At 43.4% G+C, this 17,807-nt stretch overlaps 1 protein-coding gene across 4 annotated transcripts in view; it reads left to right on the forward strand.

Moving 5' to 3' along the window:
- The window catches only part of ANO6 (anoctamin 6), a 160,240-nt gene that overhangs the window by 71,132 nt on the left and 71,301 nt on the right, over positions 1 to 17,807 (forward strand). For all 4 annotated transcript variants that reach the window (XM_019514613.1, XM_019514616.1, XM_019514614.1 and 1 more), the window contains exon 3: positions 15,548 to 15,676. In XM_019514613.1, the coding sequence (XP_019370158.1) occupies positions 15,548 to 15,676 (129 nt within the window). The remainder of the gene's footprint in view (positions 1 to 15,547; positions 15,677 to 17,807) is intronic.

Raw genomic sequence — 17,807 nt, forward strand, 5'->3', positions numbered from 1 at the left:
AGCCTCCTCTTAAAGACCCCCAGGGTAGGAGCCAGCACCACTTCACTTGGAAGTTGGTTCCAGATCCTAGCTGCCCTGACAGTGAAGTAGCACCTCCTGATGTCTAGTCTGAACTCTCCGTATCTCTTTCCTGAAAGGTGAGGTGCTAGCCGGCTGTAGTGTATTCAGGGTGAGACTGGTCTCAGTCTCTTATGCTAATCCTGTTCCATTTCGTATAAAATACTGAAATAGTTTATGCTGAAACTGGAACCCAGTCCTCCCTCATTCCTGGTGCCTGCCTTAACCACCTAGCTACAAAGTTCTCCCACTTCTCCCTAGCTCAGTGATTATTTAAGTATTCCAAATAAAATGAAACCATTTCAGCAACAAAGATTGATGTCCTAACTATGCCACAGTCTTAACATACCAGGCAGCTATGACCTGAAATACACTATGCTACTCCATGTGGGCTACCTCCTGGACAGCATACATGTTTACACGGCACTGTAGGATAATGAATGCTTTTATTCAGCAGTACAGTGCGTTCAGGTGCTGCTGCCTGGTGCATTAAGTGTGTGATGTATATGGGTCCTGAAAGTAGCTCTCACAAGATATCCTATAAGCTGTGGTTAGAACACTCTCATGGTAGGTGGATGATGTGCATTTAAAGACACTCATGGGATATGGTGGATGAAGCCCCTCACCACCAGCTCCTGGAGTAGAAGTGGGCGCTAGCACTATTATCTGAATCTAGTCCCCAATTCTTTCCCAAACGAAATCATTCAGTGATTCAGTTCTTGTTTACAAATAGTTTGGGATTAATCAAAATTGCATGTTTTATATGTATTATGTATTTACCAAAAAGAATTCAGCCAGCCCATATTATGAGGCAGTCTTAAATACAAGATCACATACTGTCTTTCCAGGATCCCTGCCTCATTCATTAGATACTGCCCTGGAAATTAATACTTTTTCTGTAGTGAAAGAGACTCTGATTGTGTACTGGGGAAGACGGTAGGTGTATAATGAATAGGGGTGTGCGAAGCAGGCAGTATTTGATTTGGATTCAGCCCAATTTGAGGGACAGTGATTTGGTTTGTTAATTCAGATCACTGTCCTGATTTGATTTGGTGAAATCTGAATCTGAAGATTCAATTCTGATTCGGAGAATCAGCGATTCGGCCATATATACAGCTTTATAAGTTTTTTCTACATACTTTGAGGTACCAGGCATGGCTCATGAATGCTGAGATGGTGGGGTGGATGGAACGTCCCACAGGACCGCAGGGGGAGTCCCCTGCACAATTGGCGGTGGACCCAGAAGTGGACCGGAAGTACTTGCAGTCCACGGCTGGGTCCTCCGGCTCAGTGATCAGCCTTGGGGGGACCCCCAGACCCAGGAGCCACCAGTTGCCAAGAGTGTTCTGGGTCCACTGCTGAACATGCAGGGGACACCCCTGCACTCCCACAGGACGCTCCATCCTCCCCACCATCTCAGCATTCAAGAGCCACACCTGGTACATAGAAAAAACATATAAGCTGTGTCTATGGCTGAATCATCAAATCTCTCTGAATCGAATTGGAGGCTTCTGATTTGGAGAGATTAATGGGTCTCCTGATTAGATTTGTATTTGGAAATTTGGCCACCGAATCGGGCCGAATCTCCTCCAAATCAAATCAGCGACTGAAGCTTTGCACAGCCCTAGTAGTGAATGAGACAGAATTCTAATTGCAAAAAGATGGGAGTGTCTGATAGTTATAGAAACTGAAGTCCTGGAGAACTAGATTTTATCCTTGTCTCTGCCACAGAGTTGCTATCTGTTGTTAGTTGAGTTACTTCACTTATACAGGCTGTTCAAAGTGGCTACTGTTTTTCTGAGTTTTGACTGCCTAAGATGAGATACCAGAAACCAGACTAACTCAAGTGCTGAGCATTCACAACTGCAAATAATGTCTATTTTGTTTTGTTTTAAACTGGCCAAGTACTTTTAAAAAAGGGCAAGCGCCTGTCATCTCAGGATTGACATCCATGGTGGATATTTGACAATTCTGGCCTTAATCTGTCTGCCTTATCTCCCCATCAATAAAATGATGGTAATGATACTACTTTATTTTACAAGGTATTGTGAAAATAACTGCATGAATATGTATGAAATACTCAGGTTCTCTGGAGAGAACACCACAGGAACACAAAAGTGAAATCAAGGGGTGCCTACAGACATGCAGCAAGGCTACTCCAATGTGAGCAGACTTGATTAATCGAGTCTGCTGGAGCATGGTTATTACCGTGCTCCAGAGGACTCCAACATCATGTGTATCAGTGTCCCTGTGCTGAAAATGGCAGCAGGGACACTTTAACTAAGGCTTATCAAATGAGCTTTAGTTGAAGTGCCCCTGCTGCCATTTTTCAGCACAGGGACGCTGATACATGTTAAGCTCTGGGCGCTTTAATTACAGCTGCTCTTGGAGCTCAAATTAAAGCCCCACCCCCCAACACCACCACCACTCCCAGAGCACGTATATAAATGCCCGAGAGTTTTATATTAGAGCACAGTTTGGCTGGTGTGCAGTAAATAAAGTCTTGGTAGTAGGGACTGAAGAGATGATAAAAAAATATGTATTTGCGTATTCACCAAATATGGAAAAATAGCATGTGGTCAGGTAATTAAAGACTCTCGTGATGCTTGTGCACAAAGGAAACAAATTAAAATCACATGGGCAATCTTAATTAAAGAACTTTCCACATCCTGAGTCTTTGACTTCACAAACTCAGTTTATTTTGGCATGGTTTGTTTTGTTTTGAATGTAATAGAGCCATAATATAAGTTCGACACCTTCCTGGAAGGAATCATATAAGCAACTAGAACTGTAACTAGTATATTAATTCAAATTATAGCTTGCATCTTGAGAATGCACCCCAAAAAATCAGAAATTGGAGCTTTCCCAAGTGGGCAGAAAAGTATTCTTGCAGTGGGTTGTAGGCTTCAACTTCAGATAAACATAGTCCTTGCCTTGATAAAGTGTAACCAAAGTTGATTGTATCAGTTGCAGAGGCTGCATGCAAAATAAACAGGAAATCAAGTGGGTGTCTAATCTAAAGTTAGCTCAAGACGTAAGTCATCCTAATGCAACAGTAGTTGCCAACAGTTTTCTAAAGCCAATGTGACACTAATGACTTCCTAGTTTTTATTCTGTTCTACTTTGTATGCAAACTTTAGTTCAGTTTCAACCTTCATTCAATAACTATGGATATGTTTCTCCCCATGGGTGTTGGGGTACTGAAAAAATATATATGAAACAGTTTTGCTTTTGATTCATACTTGCTAATAATCATAATTGGCTAAAAATGGAAATAAAACATAACCATGTTACTAGCACTAATAAAATTATTAGCAAACATGAGTCAAAAAGAACACTGTATAACAGATTTACTGCTTCATAAGACACACACATTAATTTCCTGTGGGACATAAATAAATGTTACAGCTTTCAGATATCAAGGCCTTTGTTGGGCTTGAAGTCAGAAAAATTGCCATATTTATTAGTCACTATGAATGTAAAGGAATATGAGACTTTATTAGTAACAAAAGCATTGCCCTTTGGCATCTTTCAACAGATCTCAAAAACATGACAAACAACAAAGGTTCACAATGCCTCTGAGTATTATAGTCTGTCATTTTGCATGTGGAGAAACAAACATGGACATTTCCAGAAAGAGTTTCTGAGGAATGCAGGAATAGGTATCTTGAAGTTGTTGGAATTTGCAAAGCCACAAGCAGAAGTGGCTAATGTCTTGAAAGTACAGCTGCTTCTCAGGGTGCACATATTCTTGGCACTTGGACTCCAATAGCATGCTCTACTCAAGGATTTTCAGAAAGCATCTCTCTGTGAAGGCTGTGGTACTCAGCCATTTTTCTGCTCACTTGTCACTAGAGAACAGTTTCCCCAGTACTGGTCCAGCATGCAGGAGGATGCTATTTTGAGTCCATCTGAAGATGCAAGCGGGAGGTTTGCCTCTCCAGCCAGTTTGGCACAGGCTGGTAGACTAATGTTTATGCTTTTGTCCCTCTAACAGAAGATCCCCTTTCCCAGGGATGACATGGAAACTGAATTAAACAAGCAATTTTCTAAGCTCCTTTCAAACAATTCTTTGTCAGCCCTTCTGGACTCCAAGTTCTTTGGCATTCTTCTTAAAACCTCCTGGTCTTTATCAGCTCTCTTTTCCCTTTCTAGTTTTGTTCCGTTAACACCAGATGTTTCCATGCAACCTCAGCAGGTGCTGTCTCAGGGGCGACCTATGCCTTCTCTTTGTTGGAGATGCAAGCCTGTCTGGAAATGTCCTCTCTCTCCATACAAGTTTCCTGTTTCTCTTTCCCAGGATCTCTTCCAATAATGGATCTGAGGGTCCATGAGAGATACCACCAAGGTCAAGTCACTTAGTGGAGAACACTCTTGGGGTCTCAGTAGCTTTCTTCTGCTTCCAGCTACTTTCTGTGAATTTGACCATATAACTCATAGGTTTACAACATGCTTCCTAAAATCTGTCCTCCCTCCTGCAACACTATCACAAGCCCTTCTTCCTGCTGTGATATCCTCCCCTTTTGGGCTACAGGTTTTCTACTGTATAGCCTACCCAGCTCAGGAACCTGACCTTGTACCTGACTAACCTATTACTTTCCTTCTTGCTTCTCTGATCATTTTACTTCATTTGTGGCTTCAACTCTCCTTCCTGCATTAACATGTGCTGGAGCAGACTTGCTTAATCGAGCATGTTCTAGCAGCCTCAGTGTTATGTGTATGCAGGCTCCCATGCTTCAGAATGGTGGTGGCAGTGGGAGCTTTTTAAATAAACCTCATTGAGCGAGCTTTAGTTAAAGTACCCCCACTGCCATGTTGAAGCATGGGACACTAAATACATGAGACGCTGCAGGCACTTTAATTAGAGCAGCTCCCAAGCGCCACTTTAATTAAAGTGCCCCTCTCCCCCACCGCCCCAACCTGAAGCATGTGTAAAGATGCCTCTTGTTCCTAAGTCAAGCACTCCAGAGATTATTTTGTTTTAGTTTTGTGTACTTTTCAGACACAGTACAGCTCTCTCTGCCCTTGTGGAGTCGTTTAGCCCAAGGATGTCAGTTCCTAAACTAGGGGCCAAAACCCTCCGTGGGTTGCAGCACTTACAAGTGGGATTAAGAGACTCAGAAATTCTGTTGCAAGAGTCAGATACATACCAGAAGTGGGACTGCAGAGCCAGAAAGATTGGGAACCTCTTCTCTCAGTAACTGGGTGGTTACTTGTTTCCAGACTGATAACAAGGGTGAAGAATTTAGTCCTGTGTAAGGCATGTGGTAAATTCAGGGTGCGTCCATACAAGATGCTTACTGTAGAGTTGCCTAATTAGCTTTGCAGCAAAGTGTCACGGTTTACGTGAGTGGTGCTATTAGGCTGGAGTAAACTAAACTCTGCTGTTGGATAATACTGCCCAGCACAAGTACTATTCTACAGTGGAGATATTTACTGTACTGCAACACACATGTAGACATTGACTGGAGCTGGTTGGGGCATGCGGGTGCTGCAGTGCATGGGTAACCAGCAGGCAGTCCCACACTGTAGCACCTTTGTGCCCCAGCCAGCCCATCCACAGCCCATTGAGGCGGGGGCGAGGGGAGCAGCTATGGGCTGGCAGGCTGACCCCCCAGGACTCCTGCCAGCTGGGGCTGCACCACCCTGGCTTAATATGCTGCAGTCTTGGACATATATGTAAATGCTACTCCTGGGAGCAGTAAACTCTGGCCTGAACTGTGCTGGAGTTTATTGCATTGCATTAATATCACATGTAGATGTGCACTCTGTTTTGTAACAATAGAAAATCTATCAGGATGTTGTCATTTTTTTCCCTCTCAGCACTGTATGAGTCTCAGTGTGTGGTTATGATGACCTTGGTACTTGTCTATCAGTGAAGAGGCAGCCTACCTTAGTACAAAGGAGCTTGTTTTTCCATGGCATAGAGAGAAACATATTACAAAACAGTTGGCCAGCCTCTCAGCAAATATAAATCAGCATAGTTCTGTTGCCTTCAACAGAGCTAAGTGAAATCAGCTGAGGAAATGTCCTAGTGCAGGCTTGTCAGATTTGCCCTGGGCGCCAGGCTGGATCCAGATGGCAAGGACCAGCAACAGTTGTGGTAGGGCTGTGTTCCAGCAGAAGTACAAAGCTGCATTTGGCAGTAGCATGGATCCAGTGCTAGGCAGCAGCGCAGAACCTCACTCAGTTGGGTGGCAGCATAAGTCTAGGTCTGAGCAGCAGCACAAGTCTGGGGACATGCAGGAGCACAGGGTTTTGTTCAGGTGACAAAATAGGCTCAGGGAGCTGCCACCAATTGCCATGTATTTCAGGGTCCAGGGACCCTGTATTCTGCTTCAGGCTATGCCCCTCCCCCAACTTCTGGCATCCCATCAGACTGCCAACAAGAGGAATGAAACGGTTTCATGTGCCACATCTGGCCTGAGAGCCATGTGTTTGGCACTCATGTCTTAGTGTATATGAATTTGGAGTCAAAGGAAGGCATCCTGTTCCTATATTGGATAATTTCTCAAAGAACAATTAAGTGCAGTAAAATTTTTCCTCCGTGGTTTCAAATATAGTGTGAACTTTTGTTTTCTGCCCTTAAAATGACAGTTAGACAAGTCATTTCTGCATGGGAACCTGTACCTTAGTCATATTTTTTTAAACGCTATGCTTGTCCATGGTATAGTAAATAAATAAATATAATTCTAGCCTTACGATTTTGTTCACTTTTTCTTCATTCTTATCTTTTCTTTGCTGTTGCTGTTATTATTGTTATGACCGATATTATGGCATGTTCCAGTTACGCATGACAGGCCATAAACAGCTACAGTTCCCACGTTCTTAACACCTTCATAGTCAATGCTGGCTTAACTCTATTCATAGACAGAAATACTGGCTCTACACTCACCTTCCCAAAGTACCAGATTGTTTTGCCTTCTGTGGCCTGCCACTACACTTCCTTAGCTTCTCTCTGACAGCATGGCAATTGTCTAGTGAGATGGCAATATAAATGATTAGTGCTGTTCTGATCTTCATGATGTCTAGTCAGTTGTATGACATGATCCAGTCTGTTATGGGTGTACATGATGACAAAGATATATAATTATGTAATGACAATGATGATGATGTTATATCCAAATGTCGTCAAGGGAAAAATGGAACTTATGCTCTTAAAGTGTTTTGAAAAAAATATTCACACAATCTAGCCCTTCATGTCTCTCATTCACTCTGAGAATGTGGCTAATAGTTACCAATATCACATAGATATTATTGTGAATGGTTGTACTGTACTTTAAGATTTCAAAAACCACTACATAATATGTCCTAGATAGAATGATCCACTTTTTGTACTGTTTAATTATGCTAATCTGTATTTAACTGGATAAGCATTAGAGTGTTATAACAACAAACTGTTAAAAGTGATTGTGTTTGTCAATACTAAAAATGTGCTAGTTGATTAAGCTGAAACTCTGAAAATTGGAAAACACAAAAATAGGATCCTGGTTTATTTCTTCTCAAACAAAACACTATCAGATATGAAATTCTCTCTAGACTTTTGGCACTAAATTTCAGTCATTTTTTTCAACAAAATTCCTCACTGAAATTACAACCTGATTTTAGCATTTAATTTTTTGTTTTCTATATTCAGTAATAGCATTTGAAGCATAAACCTATTTCTTTAAAAACCCTGGGCATAAAAGTCTGCATAGTTTAAATAATAAAAAATAAGGTTCTTGCAAAATTGTTAACTTAGTTGCATTGCATATATGTTGTTTACTACTCCTGTTTGGTTTTATTCCAACTAAAAGCATTGTTTAATTTACTGCTGTTTGTCACAAAACTATCCAGTAAAGTATATGGAATCTACAGTGCATTTGAGTTAATGTGACTGTTGGAACCTTAACTTAAATGTTTCTAGATATTTTTTATGTTTTAATTTTACAATATTTACTCTTACATTTTTTCATAACATTGATCTTACAATATAATGATATATATCCATGCCCAATGGGTTAATTATGTTACTTTATTGATTTATAAAATGTCTATTTCTGGGGCATTTGTACGGTAATTAAAAATAGTCGTTAAAGACCTCCCCAGTGAGCTTACATTTAAGAAACTGGCTTGCTAACTATGAGCCTTTGCAAACCTTGATTCATGATGTTTCATCTTTCAGCTATGCACAATTTTATGTATCCATGTTATTGGTATATAAACAGCCTCTTCATACTTACAGTAGTATTGTGCGTCCTAGTTGGGATACTCTTGCATACCAGATCTATCCTGTTACCTATAAATGTGCTACATTCATTATTAAAATAAAGTTATTTAGGATGCAAGTCAAGCATTTATGAGTTAGAGAGGCAAGGTTTAAATTTCCTCTGAAACCTTGATTCCTGCAAGTAAGATATGTATCCTAATGCATACACCAAGGATGGAATTCTGTTTGCTTTTGTGCATCTTAAGGGTTACATAAATGCCCAAAACATCACTTAAATATAGGTGGCAAATTCTGTTGGCCTGGCAGTGTGGATATCTAAGTTTGTACACACAGACTGAACAGTAGACTGCAGACTAACCAGACATGTATGCACACCTGTTTTGGATGTGGACTGGCATCTAAGGCACAAAGATGTAAATGGCTAGAAACCCACTACTTAATGGGTTAGGGGAGGAGGATGATGACAACTGACGTTAGTAAGTTCAGGCCATGATGCCCCCTGGTGACTACATAACCCTTCCCTACTCCAGCTCTAGGGTATCCTCCCTTCTCACTTTCCTGCCAGGCCTCGATGTATTTAATTGATTGGAAGGGAGGCTGCCTAATAGGTCCTAGAGCAAGCTGACATTTCTCTGAAAGCCAGCAAGTCCCTCCCAGACTCAAATGGTTTTAACCCTGCCTTCACATTAAATGGACCATCAGCCTGTCCATGCCCCACTCCCCCAGACACCTGTAGCCTTAAGAGCTGTTCATGGGCTTCAACCTCCCCTACAGCCATGCTTATACCTCACAGGTGTTACTCTACCATCACTCTCTTGTCAGGACCTCAGCCTCTGCCCCTTTTCTCTAGCTTGGTCTTCTAGCCTGAGCCCACTGTGCTGGATCTGGCTTCTGGGCTCCAGCTCTTGTCTTTATATTTGGTCCTGGGCCTCCTGGCCCTGTCTCCACTCTGTCTTGGGCAATAAGCCTGCTTTGGCTCTCTCTATCTGGGCCCCCTGGCCCTATCTCATAGTTTCATAGTTTCTAGGGTTGGAAGGGACCTGAGCAGATCATCTAGTCCGACCCCCTGCCATGGCAGGAAGAGCACTGGGGTCAAACGACCCCAGTAAGGTGGTCATCCAACCTCCTCTTAAAAACCCCCAGGGTGGGAGCCTGCACCACCTCACTTGGTAGCTGGTTCCAGACCCTAGCCGCCCTGACCGTGAAGTAGCGCCTCCTGATGTCCAACTTAAACCTTCCCTCCGCCAGCTTGTGACCGTTGTTCCTGGTCACTCCTTGCGGCGCTCGGAGGAACAGGGACTCCCCCAGCGCCTGCTGATCCCCCTAACCAGTTTATAACAGGCCACAAGATCTCATTCCTGCTCTGGGCACTGATCCTGCTTTGGCTCTGTTTGGGCCCCCCGGGGCCCTGCTTGGCTTCAGTTGTGCTAGGCTACCATCTCTCTAGGCTGTAGCCTACCTTTGGGTTCAGAGCTACTCCATGTCCTGCACCCCCTCAGCCCTTGGCAGGCTCAAGACACTGTCATGCCCTCTGGCACTATTGGGACTTCCGTACCACCCCTAATAGTCCCTAACCCAAATCACCATATTAAACTGCAATGAAGGAGTAAGACACCTGGCTATAATAGAGGATTCTCAAGCCCAGTGGCTGTAAGACAAACTCAATCCGCATTAGCTCCAAACATAAACAGGAGCTTACTACTGTTAGAGTAGCAAGACTTTCCCTTGCCCTGATTTATGTCCCCCTGATAGCAAGATTTCAGTGCCTTACTTGCATCCTTAAGGTACTTCAGGAGTCAGCAGAGCCCCTTCCTGCAGTCTACAGACAGGAACTCTTCACTCTGCAGCTTGTTGGGCCAGACTGCCTAGCCTAGCTCAGCAAGGGGTGGCCAGAGTTACTCACCCTGGGAGCCACATTTGATCCTCCGCTGAAGTTCAAGAGCTGGAGAGTGGGGGACTGGGGGTGGGGGCTGTGCCCCAGCAGCAGCTGCCGCCCGGCACCTGAGCTGGCAGTCCTGAGAGAAGTGGGTGGGGTTTTGTCCAATTTCTGGAGAGCAACGAGTACCGTGCCGGCGAGCCCCATGCGGCTTGCAAGCCTCAGTTTGGCCACAGGCTTTTACTGGGCCTAAGCCTTGCCTGTTCCAGTCCAGTGATAGGCAGGGGTTTCACATTAAGGCGTGAAGGTTAATTTCCATGACATGTTATGACTGTTGCTCTAGCAGCCTCCCTGTGCCCAAACTAGGCTCTGCCGTACTGCCAGTTCCCTAGCAGTCAACTTGCTGTAGGCAGAGCTCTCCGGACCAGGGTGTAAGTGCACCCCCTAGTCTAATGGTCAGCTGCCTGCCCAGGCCCCTGTGTTCCCTTGCAGCCTTCCCCCATGTAGCTAGTCTGCATTCGGCTACCTGGGCTCTGTCAGCTGTAGTTTCTTCCTTAAAATAACAGGCTCTGTTACACCCTTTTACATTTTAACTCCAATAGCTGAGTGAATTGGGAAGTCACCCAGTGAGCTAGAGATCTGGGTTCTAGGCTTTTATTGCCCACAGAAGATTTGAACCTGTAGGTCTCTGACATAGGTCAGGACCAAGTGCTTCTCCTACACTCCTTTTCAAGCTTGGTCCCTGGTAGTTAAAAGAGGGAGACATATGGGGTCAGGAGAACTAGGGCTCACCAAAGTGTATGTGGTTGAGATGGATGCTGGTCTGGAAAAAAGGTGGGGCAGAAGCTGCACTGCTCTCTGTCCATTTTATCTAATAACTAATCTTAGTGGTTTGGACTGAGAAGGAGCACTTGAGAGGGCTCTGGTTAATGCTTATCTTGTGGCATAGTATTTAAAGTACTGTGCTAGGAGGGCTGAAAGATGCAGACTTAAGCTCCCTGTGAGATGGGCTTAAACCTCAGGTCTTTGGCTTCCCAGGCACACTTCTGAACCACACAACTACTGGGGCTAAACACAGATAGTCCCTCCCCTCCCATCATTTTTTCTGGAACTCATGCACATTTTTGGGTACATATACATGTGGTCTGTGTGCCCAAAGCATAAAGAAGATGCTGAAAACAGCCACGTTGATGTCTAGAAAACTGCCACTTAGATGCACAAATGCAAATAGAATTCTTTGGTGGCCAAATCAAGGTTGCCTGGGCATCCGTAAGTCTTTCTAACTTTCAGTTGCTTGACTTTCACAACCTAAAGCACTTCCTTTAGCACAGGCTTCAAGGATTTTCATACCCTAGTTTTGTTTTAAAAAAGAAAAAAAGAAAATATATTACAGAACACTTCCCCCCATTATTTGTTATGAGGTTTGAACTATTTTTCAGTCTCTTTTTTACCTTAAGTTATAGACAACCCCATTAGCCAGCACGTAGAAAAGACTGCTAACCGGAAGAAAAACACACACTACTAGGTTAATGTACTCCAGAGTATGGAAAAAGCCATATCTGGTTTCTTCTCTTTCCTTGACTCCCCTGCTACAGCAGCTCTTGGGCAGCTCCCATTGCTTTGGCATACAGGTAATATTTTCCTGATTATCAAAGGCAGGAAAAAGTAAAATGGAGATTTTTCAATGGGTCTTGTTAGCAGAACATGAATGGAATTTCATGGGATGAAGAAAAGGCACTTCTCTATTTACCCCGAGGATTTTCTTCCGGCTGAATGCCAAAGACCTTCTGCTAACAATGGAAATGCAGCTAGAGCATCCAAAATGCAAAATATTTATACTGGAAAGTGTTAGGCAATCTACACAAAGGGATTGCAACATCTTCCTCTGTAATTATAGTCTTGGATAACATGAGGGTCTACTGCAATTTATGATCTAGAGATTAACCTATTTAGCATTCAGTTTCTATGCCTTTTCATTACAAGAATTGTATAAATTGTTTTTAGTATAATTATAATATTTAGAGCATCTGTTTGTTGGCTTGATTTTAATAATTTCATCATTTTCCTGAAAGGATATTGCATGGGGTTTTTTAAATGGAAATGACAGTTTAATTGTCATGGTAGAATCAGTGTGATAAAAATACAAATCCTGAATTGAATATCACTCCCAGGTTTATACTGATTCCAAGAAAAGTGAGAGGAGTTCTAAAAGTATTATCAGACTTTGTTTTGGTGGAAAAAAGACATTCATGTAAAGCAAAAAATAAATCTGTTTGGTAGTAGGCTGATACTTTGACTCCAGACTAGATTCTAGTCACTTTATACCTAACCCCAATCACACGAAACACTTAAAACTAGAGTAGAAAGGGCATTGGCAGCTTCACATTTTGTATGTAAAACTCCTACTGAGAGAAAGAAAGCCTGCAGAGGCAACCAGCTCCAACTCTTATAATTCTAGGATTCACAACTGCTGATTCGTCTGATTGACAGAGATTGTCAGTCTCATTGCAGTAGTCTAGGAGAAGCTGTCTAACTGGAAGTTTAAACTATTAATTTTTTCAAAGCTTTTTGGCCCAGGATGTTGGGATTTTGGGATCAGTCCAATACAATTAATGAATTCTGATTGTGAATTCAATCAATTACACAATTGCTGAATCATTGAATGCCTCTGCATTTATGGAGTCAACCATTTTCTAGCAGACCTACAGCATAAATATCCCAGACCAAAGAGAGTATTAAACCTTGATGGCTCCCATCAAAGTGGAAGCACTTTGTGACAATGTAATGGTTGGAATAAAAGGAAACAATGCATCTAAGATTTGGTGTTGGGGTTTTTTTTTTCCTACAGGGAAAAGCTTTGGAGTAAAGTTGACTGAAATGTCATTTTTCTGGTTTATGGGAACATTTGCATTTAAAAAAATGCTTTTAAAAAATCTTAAAAACCAAGAAGTCTGAAAAATGGTTTGCAAATACTAGCACAGGGTGTTTCCAAATAAAACATATTTCTTTTGAATCCCAAAGCTGTTCACTGAAATTGGCATGCTTGTCAGCTCCATCCACCATTAGCAAGAATGGCAATTTCAGTGTGATAACTTGGAAGTCTGACTCCACGGTCAGACTACTCAAAGGCATGGGCAGTATGACTCCACAGTCAGGGTCAAGGGTCTGTAGCCAAGAGACAAGCCAGACTTAGGAACCAGCAGATAAGCCATAATCAGGAGTCAAACTCAATCAGCCTAAGAACATAGAGTCTTTATAACCCAGATACCAGAAGAGAGAGGAACAGAGCAGGAGCTAAACCAGGGTGGGCAATTATTTTGGCTGGAGGGCCACTTAACGAGTTTTGGTGAGCTTCTGAGGGCTGCATAGGTAGCCCTGTCCTTTGACAGTTGCCTCAGCCCCTGGTTGCCGTATTAGGACCAGAAGTCCCACCCCCTAACCCCTGACCTTTGCCACCCTTGCCCCCTCCCCCCTGCAAAATACTCCTTTTGGGAGGGGAGGGTTACCATCTTGGAACTAGAAAAAAACCCCAAAAACCCACAGGCCCTGCTACCAGCAGCAGCAGCAGGTGGGGGTGCTCGGAGTGCTTGTGCCCCATTCAGGTGCTGGCGCCCGGTGGCACGTTACTCTGGCCAGCGCTGCATGTGGGGGCAAGGAGCACAGCCTGCCTGGCCTGCCGCTATTGCAGGGGCTCTGTGTGGTGGCACTGGAGGAAGCTCTGCGTTGGTGCTAGCTGCCTTCTCCACCCCCTGCTGCACAGGTCCTGGGACTCCACTGGGAATGGAAAGAGCCCTGCCCCCTGCTTCCCCATGGAGTCTCGAGACTTGTGCAGCAGGGAATGGGGAAGGCGGCTGGCTCCAGCGCAGGGCTTTGCCCAGTAGTGTGCGAGTGCAGGTCCCTCCCATCCCCATCTCTTCCCCTTCCCTATCTGCTGCCTGGAGTGAGCGGGACACCGGGGAAGCCAAGCCGGTCCCTCCGAGGCAATTGCAACAACAGCAGCAGTGGCCCCGCCCAGCAGCTCTCTGTCCCAGGAAGTCCCAGAAAGTCCTAGGAAGTCCCAGAAGTCTGTCTGTCCCAGGAGCCCAGAAGTCTGTCCAAGGAAGTCCAAATCCCTAGACTCGCTGTCTGCCCTGGGGACCCTGGTCCTGATGTTCTGTATTGACTATACAGGTATAATCCCTTGCTTTTGGCTGGTTATTCATTTTGCACAAGGAGGAAGAATAAAATCTTAACTCATGCAACTGTATAATGGGTATCAGTCAAGGAAAGATGTGGGAAGGTTCTTGTATATGACAATTCTGCTGTTTTCTGGAAGCATATCTTCTTTGATATAATGATGTGTGGGATTCCTCAGCTGTATTTAATGTTAAATGCCTTCAATGGAGCTACATCCACAAACACCAACTGAGGATCTGGCCCAAAATCACGAATACTTTCCAGTTTAGCCTGTGGCATACTTGTGTCATCTCTCCTTCAGATAGTGCAAGAATTCTGATGATATTAAACTCTAATTTTTAATGAGAAAAATGTGGTGATGAGCATTACAATATGTGGCCATGCCCATTCAGTACTCCCACAGACTGTGAAATCATAACTCTGGCACTCAAATTCCCCCATCAGTCCCATTATCAATGCCCCTAATATGTCACACGTACAAAATAATACATTAAGATGTTATAAGTGAAAATGATAATCCATCCTGCTTTCCTCCAGGGACTGGGTGATAGTTTATAGATGTATTAATCCATTTGATTATGGTATACATTATAGCATGATGGATGTGTGGTATATAACAGTGTTCTTTTCTGGCTGAGATTTTGCTAATAAAAATGAGAAGTGTATCCACACGGGATGTGTTACATTTTGTGAATGGGAGTTTGCACTGTGGTCATGTTCTTCATTCTGAGGCACTGGTGCTTTTGGATGTTCATGTATGTGAAGTTGTTACAAGTTTTTTAAGTTATTGAGCTGTCCAGATTTCTGGCAGGTAATGGGACAGATGGGAAGGCACTTACTCTAAAAATCCCTGTAGGAGCCAGAATATTTTATATCAAGACTCCATAGCAGCATAGCCATGATGGTACATAAATTACTTGGCAGATGCCTTATTTGGTAATGGTATTGCAACCTAATATCCCTCCTATTGCTAGATCTCCAAAAGCTAATTTACGATTTTTGAAAGACAAAATTAAGTGGAAGTTCTGTTATCCTCATGTCATGCAGAGACCTGCCAGACTTTCCAGCATACATATTTGGATCTTTAGTTTGTTGCTACTTTAATGACATGTTATAAGTGTGTAACAGGTATTGAGTATTTCTACTCTTCAACATCTATATGTATTCTACAGGTATGGAAATTGACTGGTAAAATGCTTCATCATAAAAATGTTCTACCTGTCTTTCAGGTGGAGTTTGATCGTAAACCTGACTCTTTATTCTTCAATGATGGCCAGCGAAGAATTGACTTTGTGTTGGTATATGAAGATGAGAGAAAAAAAGACAATCGCACAAAAAAATTGAATAAAAAGCACAAGGTACTATGTGTTTCATACCCTTGAAGGCATTAAGCAAAATCATATAATTCAGAATGAAACCAGACTTTCATTTTAAGTCCTATTTTTACCCACTCACTTTTATTTGGAATAACTGTCCACATCTACATGAGATGCTGAATACACAGTAGCTTGTTACTACTGCACAGTAGCATTGCATGGCATGAAGCATTGCATGGCATGACACTACTGCACAGTAGTAATGAGCTCCTGTGCAGTCAGCATCACCAAAAAGCCATTTGGCAATGCTACTGTGGAGTAACAGCTGCTCAGTCAGCATCTCATGTAGCGCCACTGCACATCAGGATGCTTAAATCATCATGTGTGGATTTTGTCAGAAAATCTGGAAGGTGCAAGAAGAGAGATGTTTATACATAAACATAATAAAAATATATATGTTTTTCATCCCATATAATTTTTACAAGAGGAAATTTTCTTAACTCCAGGTATCATTCAGGTGTTGTTATTTAGGCAGTCACAAATTGTCACAAAATTTCAGCCAGGTACATTTAACTTGCAGAGCAATTCCCTAGAAAGAACTGTCAAGAAATCTTCATTGTTGGGGCCTATCTCCTTCTTCAAGGTGGTTGGCACTGGAAAGATACCAGATCCAGGGGTGTTAATATAGCCACTCAAGCGTGCACCAGAGCACTCCAGACCTTCACTGTGGACACATACAGACAGATGGGGTTAATCCTCAGATATTGGTGGGGCTCTTGTTTTGCATACCTGAGAGGAGCAGAGATGGTTTGGGAACTGTTAGAGGCTGTTTTGGCTGCTGACACACAGTTTAGCAGTCATTAGGCTGCTCTAACTTGCCCAAGCCAAAATAGTCCCTGAGAGCCTTTCACTGGCCTAGGATTACATAGTACATTATGGCCACACATCCTTCTTTCCCTGACATGCTTCCTGGGCAGCGGAGCAGAGGGCAGAAATCAGGCAGCCATGCTAGCTTTACACTCCTTAGGAATATTTCTTTGTATACGAAGCTGAATGCCTAGTTGTCCCATTAGTCCAGTTTTTACACAGAGCAATCAGAATGTAGGCCATGATCATATCACCTCTGTGGGTCAGAGGTGAATTACAAGGCACTGAGGTCCTAGGCACCTCAGAGCCTTGACACCTATATCTGGTTTCTTCCTTCTTTCCTCTTTATGTCCCTCCCCCAGCAATAGTAGTCCTCCAGTGTTCCTATTATATCGCAGTAGCTAGGTCCTTATCATGGTCCCCTGCAATACATGAGTTCCTTTACCACACCAGTGTCTAGGTGCTGCAATAGGAATAGTGCTTTGAAATTCATCCAAGAAAGGTCACAACAGTATTGTTTAATTTTATTGGTATACAAAGAAGTGGATACTACAAGCAATTATAAGTCACATTTTAACTTTGAACTCCTTGATATTATGCCTTTAATTTAGGCTGATGCTTACATGCCTAACAATTTACTTTAATGTCACGGTTCTTTCTTCTGTTTCAGCAATGTGTTTGCCTAAAGTCTCTGAGTTTTAAAAGACTCAGCTGAGAAGTGGACAAGGAGAAAATATAATACCAAAAGCAGTAGATACAAGGACTTGATGCAGGGAAAAGGAGGCATAGTGGTAAAAAGCCTTGTAGCTAGCTTGGTTGATAATAGGCCTGTGTGAAGCGGCAAGTACTTGCTTCGGATTTGGATTCCGCTGATTCAGAGGGACAGTGATTTGATTCAGAGATTCAAATCACTGTCCTGATTCGATTCGGCTGAATCAGATCCAAAGATTCGGTGCCACTTCAGAGATTTGGCCATAGACTAAACAGGCAGCAGTCCTCACTATGCTGGACACAGCTGCCTTCAGCCGGTAAGTCTGTTGTGGTGGGCAGAGGGGGCAGGGAAGAGGCGTGAGGGAGGGATTGGGCCTGGGGCTGGGAAAAGCTGCCCAGCTGGGGTGGGGGGCACAGGACTCAGGGAGGGGGCTGGAGGGGGTGTGCAGGATGCGAGAAGCGGGCACAGCAACACTAGGAGTGGAGGCTATGCCCCGCTGCTGCTTGCCCAGCTGGGGTGGGGAGGGGGGCAGGATTCGAGCGCGGCTCGCTCTGGACAGAAGGGGGCAAGTGGCAGCAGGCCATAGCCCCCATT

This window comes from Gavialis gangeticus, unplaced genomic scaffold, assembly GCF_001723915.1.
Source record: "Gavialis gangeticus isolate Ggan-Ray unplaced genomic scaffold, GavGan_comp1, whole genome shotgun sequence".
Classification (NCBI taxonomy): domain Eukaryota; kingdom Metazoa; phylum Chordata; order Crocodylia; family Gavialidae; genus Gavialis; species Gavialis gangeticus.